This window comes from Theobroma cacao, chromosome 5, assembly GCF_000208745.1.
Source record: "Theobroma cacao cultivar B97-61/B2 chromosome 5, Criollo_cocoa_genome_V2, whole genome shotgun sequence".
In the NCBI taxonomy this organism is placed as follows: domain Eukaryota; kingdom Viridiplantae; phylum Streptophyta; class Magnoliopsida; order Malvales; family Malvaceae; genus Theobroma; species Theobroma cacao.
The window spans coordinates 136,581-149,821 of NC_030854.1; the positions used below are offsets into that span (position 1 = coordinate 136,581).

At 36.1% G+C, this 13,241-nt stretch overlaps 3 protein-coding genes across 8 annotated transcripts; 1 reads left to right on the top strand and 2 right to left on the bottom strand.

Moving 5' to 3' along the window:
- LOC18597419 (probable glutathione peroxidase 2) lies at window positions 1,955-4,717 on the top strand. 2 transcript variants are annotated; one of them, XM_007026456.2, is made up of 7 exons: window positions 1,956-2,455; window positions 3,172-3,248; window positions 3,385-3,446; window positions 3,534-3,652; window positions 4,002-4,169; window positions 4,268-4,308; window positions 4,439-4,717. In XM_007026456.2, the coding sequence occupies exons 1-6, from the start codon at window positions 2,309-2,311 to the stop codon at window positions 4,298-4,300; spliced, it is 606 nt and encodes a 201-aa protein (XP_007026518.2). In that variant the 5' UTR covers window positions 1,956-2,308; the 3' UTR covers window positions 4,301-4,308; window positions 4,439-4,717. The 2 variants fall into 2 exon arrangements, with proteins under 2 accessions (XP_017976814.1, XP_007026518.2); XM_018121325.1 differs by having other exon boundaries at window positions 1,955-2,455; window positions 4,268-4,699.
- On the bottom strand, window positions 4,691-7,732 carry LOC18597420 (pentatricopeptide repeat-containing protein At1g05670, mitochondrial). Of its 2 annotated transcripts, XR_001928018.1 has the most exons (3): window positions 5,753-7,732; window positions 5,527-5,598; window positions 4,691-5,402 (listed from the first exon to the last, which is right to left on the bottom strand). XR_001928018.1 is itself a non-coding variant. In XM_018121322.1 (2 exons), exon 1 carries the CDS (start codon window positions 7,496-7,498, stop codon window positions 5,780-5,782), a length of 1,719 nt encoding a protein of 572 aa, XP_017976811.1. In that variant the 5' UTR covers window positions 7,499-7,732; the 3' UTR covers window positions 4,691-5,598; window positions 5,753-5,779. The 2 variants fall into 2 exon arrangements, 1 of the variants encoding a protein (XP_017976811.1); XM_018121322.1 differs by having other exon boundaries at window positions 4,691-5,598.
- On the bottom strand, window positions 8,215-10,323 carry LOC18597421. 4 transcript variants are annotated; one of them, XR_001928234.1, is made up of 4 exons: window positions 9,686-10,323; window positions 8,979-9,265; window positions 8,717-8,774; window positions 8,215-8,556 (listed from the first exon to the last, which is right to left on the bottom strand). XR_001928234.1 is itself a non-coding variant. In XM_007026459.2 (2 exons), the coding sequence occupies exons 1-2, from the start codon at window positions 10,179-10,181 to the stop codon at window positions 9,186-9,188; spliced, it is 576 nt and encodes a 191-aa protein (XP_007026521.1). In that variant the 5' UTR covers window positions 10,182-10,323; the 3' UTR covers window positions 8,843-9,185. The 4 variants fall into 4 exon arrangements, 1 of the variants encoding a protein (XP_007026521.1); XR_001928233.1 differs by having other exon boundaries at window positions 8,717-8,801; window positions 8,911-9,265; XR_001928232.1 differs by having other exon boundaries at window positions 8,911-9,265; window positions 9,686-10,322.

The window sequence follows — 13,241 nt, forward strand, 5'->3', positions numbered from 1 at the left end:
ATCCAATTGAGTAAGAATAACGCACCCATTTACATTTACATTTACATTTACATTTATGGCGTAGCATTCGATTTCACCATAACTTAATTTAAAATTTTTCTTGGGCGCAAAGGAAAGGAAAGGAAAGGAACCTCAGGTCATAAACGGGTCAAACACGGCAGGCCCAATGACTTTCTTGTTCAATATTCAGCTAAAGAATGACTAGGTAGAGTCAAATTTCAACATGGGTACTGGATTCAGGTATCTTGTTGTTGTATGTCTTCTTCTTCCCGCACTAGGCTAGGCCCAGATTAAACCAAAACTCCCATCAACAATGGGCTGAAGAGACCAATTTCTTTGAAACCAATATACAGATTCTATTTGGACCGGACCCAATCCATTCACACTTTTCTTGCTTGACTTGTGGACAAATGGCACATTCTTTCTTGCCTCATGCTCAGATTAATGTCGTAGGGAGTGAGGCAGATTTAAGGAACAGACGATTTTTGTTCTTTCTCAACGTGCTACGCCTATGAATGAGCCTCACTTTTCAATTACATCCTGCTACTTTCAAATCTTTCTTTCCACGGTTAATGTTATTCAAGGATAGGAGAGAGTAAATGGGTGGATTAGACAGTTTGGTCTACTATACCTAAACACCAAATGAATCAATTATTTTTAAAAAATTAACCAAATATAAAAAAAAAAAATCAAACATAAAATTGGTTTAGTTGATCCGATTTTAGATCAATAGACCAAACTTTTATCATTTTTTTTTACAAATTAATATTAAAAATTATAAACTTCATCCATAATTTTATATATATATATATAATGATATATGATATGTATTGATAAGTAATACCGTGTGCTAATTATAACCGAGTGTGTGCGGTGTGGAAGGGCACATATCGATAATGACGAGTGATTCCAGCTATGTGCGGTGTGGGAGTGCACATGAGCTGATGACCGGTGGGGGATTCCAACCTTGTGCGGTGTGGGAGTGCACATGAGCTGATGACTAGTGGTGCTCTATATCCAGCTATGTGCGATGTGGGAGGGCACATGAGCTGAGGACCGTTGGGCGTATACATCCTTGTATATATATATATGCCATAGAGATAATCATATATGTTATAAAATTGTTTATTTATGTTATAAANATATCATTTAAAATATATAACTTGTAATTTTGTATTAATATAGATTTATAAATAAATAAATATATATAACTAATATTAAATTATTATGAGTATGATTTGTATACGTACGAATAATATCTTAATATATTTTAAATATATTAGTAATTAAGTTTATTATCAATTCTTCTTAATATATAAAAAATATTATATATATATATATTAATATATAAAAAATAGTTCGGTTTTTTAGGTGAATTGGTCCAAAAATTTAAAATCGAGAACCGATCAAAAAATTAATTAGATCAAATATTTTGGACTAATTAATTCCATGAACCAATTAGACCAAACTATTTTACCTAAATTACATTTTATTTGAATGGATAATTGATCTAAATTGATTTTGTTCACTGGAAGTGCAAAACAACAGCACTTGCCAATGACTAGCAGTAATAGAAGAACTCCTGTTAGACTTGTAAACAGTATGTGAAAGAGTTGTGTAAGTCTTTGCAGATTGTAATTGCTAGTATTCATCCCTTTGCTTCCATTACAAATGCTTTACAAGTGCCAAATGCCAACAGATTGTTTACCACTGGTACACATTTTTAATATTTGATGAAGAAGTTGACCAAAATCCAGGATGACACCAACAAGACTAGGTTTGATTCTTTCATTACTTGATACCGTGAACACAATCCACATGTCAGTGTATGGTGCCTGATATTCTGCCTCTCTTATCCTTAATAAATGAAGTTGGATGCACACCATTTTCATGGTTGATCAATGAATAATGGTGGAAGTTGCGTTTCTTAATTTTAAGATGTGATGACCTCGCAAAGTATCAACAATTGAAAGAAAACAAACAGTAGAAACAGTTGGAAGTTGAACCCTTTGCTCAAACTATTCCTTACAAGACTGAATTCCCCAGGAGTCAAAACTCAAAAACATCTTGCGTCTGTCTATGGTTAGCTTATTATCTTAGCTGCCAGGTAGGCCTACACCGCTCAGTTAGGAATTAGGATGAATACAATTCTATTAAATAATAAATTAATAAATAGTTTCAACACTGAAAATTCGAGTTTGGCAGCATGCACCATCAATTACGTGACATTGAAAAATCCGCCCCCTTTATCCTCTAGAAGGAAGGTTGAAAAACTTGCTATAAATAGGTGGTCAGCTTTAGGAATGCAATGATGCATTGGCTCAGGTTTACCAATTTGGTTTCGCTTGTATTTCTGGGTTTTGCCTTCTTTCTGTATTTTCACATCTACCCATCTTCTTCCCATCAAAACATGGCAGAAAACGCCCCCAAGTCAGTGTATGAATTCACTGTCAAGGTATTGATTTATTTCTTTTAAGTTATTTCTTCATTAATTTGGATAGGCACTGTTGATTTGCTGAGAGATGAGATCAGAAAGAAAGATTTGTTTTTTATCCTTAAAAGTTGAATTACTTTCCACAAAGTTTGTTAATTGGCTGCATATTGCTTCCTTTGATGACAAAAACTAGAAGTGGGATTCTTTCTCTTCTTCCTTTTCTCCCAGTGGTTTTGTTAAATAATAAGAAAGGCATGATAGCTACTTTTCAATCTTTGCATTTTGCTGTCCTTCGAATTCTGTTCTGGGTTTACAATGAAATTCTCAAATTTGCATTCATATCAAAGCGTTGTTCCTTTCTACATCATCTTTGAGCTCTTTATTCCTTAGTTTCATTGGTACTGATACAGTTCACGAGTCATGTGCAAGCATTTACCCCATTGCTATTGCAGATTTAGCAGGAAATGCGCAGCATGATCTGATCTCCCTCCCCCGGGCACCTTCTTTTCTAATGTATTCTGATTGGACTCTGTGAATAAAAACAGCATATAACTCTTGAGATATTTTTATTTTTATTTTTTTGCTTCTTTTGTGTGTGCATCTATCTATCATCGCTTTTTAATATTGAGTGTTCATTGTATACATCAGTATCTGTTTAATTGTTTAATAATAATAATAATAATAATAACTCAAACTTCTACTTAATAATATGTTGCTGCTGTCAAATTAATTTGCAGGACATTCGCGGAAATGATGTAAGTTTAAGTGAATACAGCGGGAAAGTTCTCCTGATTGTGAATGTTGCTTCAAAATGGTAATCTGCTTGATCAGTTACATGGCTTGATTTTTCAGCATAACCAATTTCTTATTCTATCTTCAACGATGACTTACACTTTTTAACTATTCATGTTGAACATCATTTTGTGATGTCTTGTTGTCCCTTTTGGCAGTGGTTTAACGCACTCAAACTACAAGGAACTCAATGTGTTGTATGAAAAATACAAAAACCAAGGTCTGTTACTTCTCATAAATTGGAGACCTTCTAATGTCTGTCTAATGGTTTGAAGCCTGTAAATGTTGGAGTGTATTGTCCTGGCAGGATTTGAGATATTGGCATTTCCTTGCAACCAGTTTGCCGGACAAGAACCAGGTACCAATGAACATATTCAGGAAGTAGCATGCACAATGTTCAAAGCAGAATTCCCAATATTTGATAAGGTAAGAAATATGTAGACAACTGTTATGAATACTTATTCTGTGGTAATGTCGTATTCTCTGATTTTCTTGTTCAAGTGTAGTTTTTAGGGAAAAAAAATTACTGTTTCCTATTACAATTGGCAATGTTAGCTTGTTGTAGCTTCCCTCCCTTATCTCCCACCCTATGCCTCCTTGGCATGAAAAGTACACTGATTGATTTATATACTACCGTGACACAATCTGGATTTTTCTATTTCCTTTTGAGGCAATAGTTTCTATACAAAGAAGCAGCAAACTGCTTAGAACTTACAGATTCATGAAAATGCATGCATACCTATGTTTTCTAATACGTAACATCTGGCTATTGTAGGTTGAGGTAAATGGAAAGAATTCAGCACCTCTTTACAAGTTTCTAAAATCTGTAAAGGGTGGATATTTCGGAGATGCTATCAAGTGGAACTTCACAAAGTTTTTGGTAGATAAAGAAGGGAAAGTTGTGGAGAGATATGCTCCAACTACATCACCTCTCAAAATTGAGGTTAGAGCTCTTTTATTTTTTCCATATCACTTGACAGACGCCAGTAAAAAAGTGTAAAATTCCAGCTAATTGTTCCTCGTTGCACTTCTCTCTCGCAGAAGGACATACAGAAACTACTAGGATCGTCTTGATTGTCGAGGTATGAAGCTACCACTTATCTAGCACCACAGATGCTGCAATGGCATAAATCATACAATTTCTCCAGGTCCATAACATGATTTGAGTGATTGCAGCATCTGATTCCACCCTTTTTTGCTTTGATCTTGCAGCAGCGCACAAGGGACATTGCCTGGAACTTCCAGGGAGTACATGGATCTAAAGCTTGGTTAGTGTTTGGCGGGCTTAGATTGGTGGTGTTTATCTCATTGCTATCTAATGTATCAGGATGGATGATTACAAGTTCAACCATGAATTATCTGTGTGGAGCTTTTACCCATAGGGTTGGTTGCAAGGCTAGTCATAAAATAATCTGTAATAATTTGTGACAGGTTTTCTCAATGAATCCAAAAACAAAAAACTACTTCCATCAATCATATACTATTTTCATATCCCGGTTAAGATCAGAGTGGCTGCTGATTGGAAGATTTGCTATCAAGAGTAAGCAATAATTCTTCCAAGCAAATAGTATAAGCAATAATTCTTCCAAGCAAATAGTATAAGTAAAGATTAAAAGGTTTACAGCTTCTGGCAAATCAAATTCTTTCTCTAGTATACTGTTTCAATATTAAATTCGGTAACAGAAAAAACTCTTTCTATTTTCTGCAAAACAGCCAGAGCCCAAACATGTTTATCTGATGAAGAGTTATTGGTCCTCTAAGGTCTCTAAAATGCACTTCATCTTCGAGAAGTTGGTTATACAAAAAGATCATATCTGTTTTGCTCAGATCATTGATGATACAGCTGTATGTTCACCAGTCCGAAAGATCATATCTGCTTTGCTCAGAAGGTCTCAACGAACCAACTTGTGGTGGTTCAACCGAACTTGCTCCCGCGTTTCTATCTCCTCCAAAACAAAGTCGCACATGATAATGTCATGGACAGAAATAAATAACCACCAACGGTTGTCCATAAATTGTGAAGTGTAGAAACGGGCCAGCAATTCGCATAGAACTTGATCAATCCAACATAGCTTCAAACAGTTCAAGAAAGGCGTCCCCTTGATGTTTCAAGAACCATGCAATGATTCTACTTGACTCCATTTTAATTTGAGCAGTTCCATCCGGAAGTTCTTGCCTTGAAGGACAGAGAGAGCATAGAAAATATTAGTTCTTTCTATTAGAGATTTCTTACTGAATGCTAACAAGCAAACATTCTTAAGAATTTGTTCCCATTTGGTATTAAAAAATGAGGTATCCACCTTGTTATTCTTGGCAGCATGTCAGGTTTGTCCCAAATTTCCCCTTCAACCCTTGGCAAGGTAAGAGGGAACCTGATTAAGAAAGGAGCTTGTTAAAGTTTAATATTGAGATACATGGACTCAAGATCTTTTCTTTTTTTTAACCAAATGGACTGCAAGAACTTAAATCAAGCCTAATTCAGCCCTTTGAAATCTCAAATAACAGAGAACAAAGTTAAAAACTTACTGCCTGCTGATAGCTTACTAAGAACTTCTAGTTTTTTCTCTCCTCGTCATGCTTGCAAACTTTATCCATCTTGTCAAGCAATTCACGAGCTATTTTCAACTTACCATACTTTTGAAATGCCTGTTGGAAAGCATCACATACATACACTGGTGGGTGGAAACCTTTTCCAATCATCAAGTTCAGTTTCTGATAAGCAACTTCCAATTGACCAACTTTACAGTGCTTGAGCAAGATCTGTGTTTCCAATTTACCTTCCAATTTGAAACACAAATCCACCTGCCCATTTTCCGTCAAAAGTTTGTCCACCAAAGTAAATGTGTGAAAATTTGGAGTCAAACCCAGGCCCAACATTTCTGTCAACAAACTGTAAGCAGCTTTCCAATTCCTTGCTTCACAATAAGCATTGACTAGAGCATTATAGGTTACATTATCAGGAAGACATCTCTCTTTGTTCATAATCTTGAACACCCTTTCAGCATCATCCAAAATTCCTGCTTTGCATAGCATGCAAATCATGGAGTTATAAACAACCAACTTTGGCTTCACACCAAGGGATAGCGTTCTCCCAAACAAAAAGCTAGCTTTCTCGACCAAATTACGTTCACAGAAAGCTTGCACAAGAACAGAATAGCCCTCTTCCAAGCAACTCATCTTTCTCTGCTCAACAACCTTCAGAATCTTAAATGCTTCTTCCAACTTCTCCAATCTACATAGCTCTGACAGAAGCTGAACTATAACAAAAGCACTAGGTAACAAACCCGAATCATGAGCTTTCCGAAACACAGAAACTGCAGGCTCTATAGCACCCTTCTTTGAGCTCACATTTGGAACCAAAATTGTAAATGGTCTAGAAACATTTTTCACTCTAACTTTCTCAATTGCTCCTTCCTTAGCACTTAACAAACACAACTGCCCAATAAGAACATTCACTGCTGACCTGGTCGGGACCAAACCCGCTCTATGCATTTTGTGAAAAACCTGGAGGGCAGTCTCAAGCCTACCAAATTTACATAAACCAACAAGAATATTACTATATGAATAGGTATCGGGAACATCAATCCTGTGAAAAATAGTGAGGGCAACATCAATCAGTTCCCCAGATGTCTCCTTCTTGCAAAGCACATAGAGAATATTGTTACAGACAATATTATCAGGTTTACACCTAAATGTAGTTTCCATTTCTTGAAACAGAGAAAGGGCTTCTGCAACCCTCCCCTGCCTACCCAAAAACCTAATACAAATTGAAAAAACCCGGCACGAAAGCCCCCCCTTATGAGACAAGATAGTGAGCAAGAGACAGTTGATATCATCAAAGAGCTTCCTCCTACCCAAGAAATCAGCCATGTACTCAATGACACAGTCATCAAACTGGAAACCCGTTTGGGTTCCAGCCCAGGAGAAGAACTCCAAGGTTTTAACTCTACCTAACTGCTTATAATTCATCAGAATATGAAGCACAAGTTTTGAATTTAACTTGTCGTTATAATCCTTTAACAAGTCATCAAAATCTTTACATTGGACGGTCGGAGCAGAGAGCAAAGCAGCAATGGAACGAACAGCAGAAGAACTTACAGCTTTTGAAGCTGAAACTTGAGGCAATTGCTTGGTAAGTGATAAGGGATAGTTGGTGGCGGTTCTTGGCGTTGAAGAAAATGGAGAAGAGTGAAGAAAGAATTCTGAGCAAGATGAGATTTTGAGGAGATTTGAGAACAAATCGCGACCTCCATGTCTACCAGCACGCAGCATTAGATGAGTGAAGGGCAGAACACAAGAGTCGTGAGTTTCCAGTTGTTACGCAGCTTGGGTACTACGGACTTCGGAGCTTCGCTCGGTGTCGTTTAAACCGGTCTGCATCCCGCACAACTTAGCTCGAGCCGGCTAAAGTTTTTCGCTTCGAAATAAATAGAGGATAATTTTTATTCCTCCAAAATTTCATTTACATGTTATTTTGTTTATCAATTTCTTTTCATTAAATTATACAATTAGTGATTATTCTTTATAAAAAAAATGTGAATTCAATCCTGTACAATAATTTATGTAAATTAAATTTTTATATTTTTTTTAATTTATTAATTTCTAACACCATTAAATTTTTTGTTCACGTAATATTTTGCCTAAGTGCTAACATGACATTTCTTAACATAACAAAACGCTGACGTGGCACTTGCTAATCACGACATTTTACCACATGAAAGTGACAATACCAAGATCATACCGCAGTAATTAAATGACCAAAATAAATTGTCGGATGGCCAACACAAGAATTAATGATCTAAGCATTCTTCCATTTCTTCTTGGTCAATTTTGCTTTTAATAAGTTTCTTCTTACCAAGTCTTTCCCATTATACGTGTACCAATTGTTTACAAAATTTGAAACGCTTGATTAAATCCCTACTTTGACACGCAACAATTTGTCAATTAACAGTCCAAATTTTGTTGGGCATTCCGATTAACGTCCAGAGTTGAGGATAACTGATAACCAGGACTTTTGTCAAAATGAAACTGATACACAAATGGTCTAAAGCCATAATCCATGTGTCATGGTTAGCCAGATCAGGCAACACTTTCCATGAGAAAGAAACCCTTTCTCTATTCCCTTCAACCAATCATATTTGAAAACAAGTATCAAAAGCCATGCCCACAATTCAAGGCATGGGAAGAATACAAGCGATGAACATGGGGAGAGATTTCTGTGATTGATTGAAATTTTGGAAGAGATGCATGCTTTGCCCTTCCTTCTCCTCCACTTGTTTTTTCCCTCATTCTCAACTGCTTCCGCCCATACCAGTAAAGTGAGTAATCATCTATCCATAAAATGGATAAACACAAAAGTCAGTCCTATTGTTAGCGAAGTTGAGCATTATGGTACTCAGAGGCTGTCACATTCAGTAGTTACCACCATAACAATCAGAGCATAGGTAAGAGGAATCACGTATAGTTCATCATCGCAGTTAGATTAGTTACCTCAGCAAATGCAGAGGTCTGCAACTAGTTGGTGAAGCTCTACTGGAGGCTCTCACCACTGCATACAAACCAACAGAAGGTTGGACTTCATCGAGAGATCAAACACGAAGTACAGTAACAGTTAGAAGAAGCTAACATAAGAAGATTTCATTTATTCATAGCTTAAATTATTTTCAATGCGCTGGATACAATACCATAATAAGATATCTTAGTCTCCGCAGAATTAGGTCAGACTCATACGAGCATTCAGTTAATCTCAAACCTGAAACGTCTTTCTCATCCCTTTCTTCTTCTCCTACTCCTTGCAGCTGGTCCATATTAAAAAGTTTTGGCAGGTCCGTTCCCAACAATTGCAGGAAATTTCATTCCCACCAGACATGGAACAGCAGAGCACTAGCTCTACATGAAGGATTCAGGCTGTTGATGCTTATGATTGAGAAATATTGATCCATTTTCGGCAATGAATCTTTCAGCTGCATAATTTAACAGTGCAAGCCACAGCCTGTGCCCAGAATTTGAGCCTTGCTTTAACATCTTCTGGATGGTCACCTGTATGCACAAAAACAGAAACTGAAGGTTAAAGCCCGTAGTTTTTGTCTTTTTGTCCTGACAAGAAGTCATCTAGACACGGTTTGCAGGGACTACATGCAAGAAAATTCCGAGTATCAGAACAAGTTGCATCATGTTTCTACTTTTTTCCTGCAAAGATTTGTATAAAACTTTAAGCAGATGTGATTAAATTAGGGTCAGGGATTTCTCAAAATCAATGCAAAACATGAAAATTCAAACAACTTAGATCTCCATTTCATATACTACCAACGAATGCCAGAACACTCTTAAACCAAAATAACTCACTTCAAAACAATGGCAAAGGAAAACGCAGCATTGCAATAGAAAATGTGTAAAATAATATCTAATGGCAAATGGGCTGAAGCATAATAAGGAACTTAGAAAAGAAAAATGACTGACCAGGACTGGAGATCTTCCAATTGGCGATGGGGCTGGAGACGGTTTCGGCGGTGGTGTCTGGAGATGGATCAGGGGACTTCTGGTGCTCGTCCAAGTACTTCTGAGACATAGAGTAACATAGCTCGAGCGCAGGCAAGGTGTTGCAAAGCTCAGGAATTTCTTCGTAGCTGAATCCGAACCCCAGATCCAAACACCCTTTCAGTTCGTCGAGATCTTCGTCTGTCAAGCTCTTTGTCCTCGTCAAATCATCCTCCTTATCCAACGCCTCCACGTACCCCTCCAGCAACACCTGATTCTTCTTCTTCTTCTTGCCGATCTTATCTTCGTTGTTGCTGCTGTCGTCGTCGTCGTCGTCTTGATCGATCTTGGTCCATTCTCGACGTTCCTGATCGACGAAGCTCTCCGCGGCTGCTGTCGTCGTTTCCTCTTCTTGGGCTTGGTAGATTGAGTTCCTGATGGAAACCCATGATTCTGTTTGAGATGAAGATCCCACCATGTTTGTTTCCCTTCCTTTGTTTTCACTGGAATACTTTTTCACAGCGTTTGATTTGTTTTGGAGCTAAGGAGCCTCAGCGCTTATAAAGCTGCCCCCCAACAAAATTTGCGCTCTTTCTCTGTCTTCTTTTTTAAATTAGTATTTACTATAAGACCGAAAAAATTGTATATGTATGTCTGTGCATGATGCATATGGATCATGATGGTCTCATTTATCAGAATATAAACATGGGTATGCCAGATGGAAAGACGATGTGGTGTAGAATAGGATTACGCGTCCAGTGACAGCTGTAGAAGAGAGTGACGGAATCGGAAGGGGACACGTGGTCACTAGAGGGAGGGCCCCACCATGTGTGTTCATCACCTCTTCACCTTTGTTCTTATTGGGAAATGTGAACGCCACCGCAATTTCAATATTCAAATTTCTGCTACCTTACCATTTTTCTTTCAATTTTGACTTTTTTGGTCTTTTTGTTTTTCATTTTTGGTATAATTGGATTCCTAATTCCCAAAAACCTAACCCAATATTGAAATTTTAAAAAATCACGGCACTCAACAGATTTGAAAATAATAATTTTTTTATCAAGAAAAAAGTATCATCTTGCATAAGGTGATTAATTAATGGGTTAATCATTAATTATTTACTTAAATTTATCCGTTTTGAGTTCAATATATACTTCTCTCAAGCTTTGTTATTGTAATTTTTGACATTCGGTTTTGTTGTAAATAATTCATAATAAGATGTCAGAAGCAACCTTGTTGATATTATTGTTTGAATTAAGTTAATGAGGCATTGAATAATTGCGTGGAACATTAGCTATCTCGATGCATGACGCAATGAGTAAAGATTACCCTAATCTTTGGAAAACATATTTTATCTCTACAACTTTATATTATTTAATGTGAACTTTAGAATTTTATTAATAAACAAGACTCTCCCACGTGATTAATCATTGCCATTTACATTAACTTATTAATCTTTAAAAACAAAAAGGAAAACTATTTGGCTTTATTTACTAATTAATATTTCATGTTATTAAAAACTATATTAAACGGTATTTTTTTAACACAAAAAGAGGAGTATATTTTAATTCGAAACCAAAATTAGTTAAGAATTCGTATCATTACAAGCGGATTATATATATATATATATGTATATATATATGTGTGAACATACGAAGCAAAATCAATGATATCTTTTCCTGATATTTCTAAACGAATCAAAATTTAAAATTAAGTATATTTTATATGAAAAAAAAATTGAAGTGAAATAAATAAATCCATCTGCCAACCTAACATCGGTTGAGCAAAGAAGGTGAGTGGTCCAGCCCAGCCATAAAAAAAACAAAAAATTACAAAAAAAAAAAGTGCAAATGGGCACATCAAGACAAGTTGCCTTCTGTGCAAAAATCCAGCCAAAATTGCTTTCCGCAAAGAAAAAGGTAATGGAAATTTATTGAGGGCCACGACGTCTGGGGATCAAGATCCTGTGGTCTGTGGAAGGATGAGGAAGAACTCGACCAACCATCCCACTCCAACAATATTTACAACATTTTTTAAGAAAAAAACCTTAATATTTTCAGATAAGTTTGGGTTCTGTCTCATAAGAGACATGAAATATAAGACCTTTGTCTTGGTGCCAAGCATGTCGGTTTTCTTGATCAAGCCAAAACAATGGCCAATGGAAGAGGAAGACGATGGTTTAAAGATCAACTTGGTGGAAGTAGAGTATATGATACTTAGTTTTTCTCTCTATCTTGATTCTTGAGGAAAACACAATTACTTTCGATTTAGCATGCCGCCGCTGCATGGAAACAGGTACGTAATTCCATTGCATGCATATGTTCACGTGAAATTTTGATATATATGCTACAACATAATTATATATTTTATACATGAAACTTAAATATGGCATCAATTAATTATTCGAATGATTAAACATTTCTTAACGTGTTAATATTAGTATATAGTAATCCAGTATTTTTGTGTTTTTCCTCTTACAAAACTCCAAAAATTGAATATTATTCAGTTTATATAAAACTCCAACAATTTTGTATATTTATTTAATTTTTATTTCATAGATATTTAATATTTTTATGTTTATATTAAACAGTGTTAAATATTTATATTACAAAAAATTCAAATATTAATATAAAATATATCTTCAATTTTTATAAAAATAAAAAGTAAATATTTAAGAAGGAAAAAAGTATTATCCTATTATTAATGGTGTTGTATTGGTTTCTAGTAAAACTAACTTGTTGTCAGCCAGCCCGAGCTTATGGTCTAGCAATAATTCAATGTGGGTCCCAACTCATCTTTATCCACGTCGACAAGTAGTCGTACTGTCTAATGCAAAAGCCAACGGCATGGCATGACCATTATTTCATCATTGATCTGAATGACTGAATCTGATTACATTCAGGCACGTGCCGATACATGTTACGGCCATAATCCCTTCCCCCACGTGTGAACATCTGATTGGGTGCGGCTCCCCGGTGGAAGACAATAACAGGCCAACAACCCACGTGGCCTGTCTGTCTCACTCAATAATTGCGCGGAGAAACACGAGTCTGCGTTCTTGCTTGCAGAGCAAAACTGATGAATTAAAAAAACTACTCCGCACAAAGGGGTGTAGGGGTCAGTGGGTCCCTGACCTAAAATCCGGACAGCAACATATCATTTGCATCATGGTATGGTTGTAGTATGAACATTTGTTAATGTTCATATGTAATGTTATGTATGCCCACGGCCGGCACCATCATACACATTCTTGAAGACAATTTGGCCCACACGGTCTCCCCAATCATATGCTGCCACTTGGCCAAAACGGGCAAAGTTTTCTTTATTTTCTTTATGCGACAACTATATTTGGTATGCTAAATTATTGGAGCTTTTTGATTGTTTGGACTTTTTTCTTATACTAGTAGTATTTAATTAGTAAATGTTACTATAGCTATATATATATATATATATATAGATCTTAGATCTAACGACCACAATTAGTAATTTTCCTTGTTACATAAATAAATGTGTAGAGGCTATATATATATATATATAT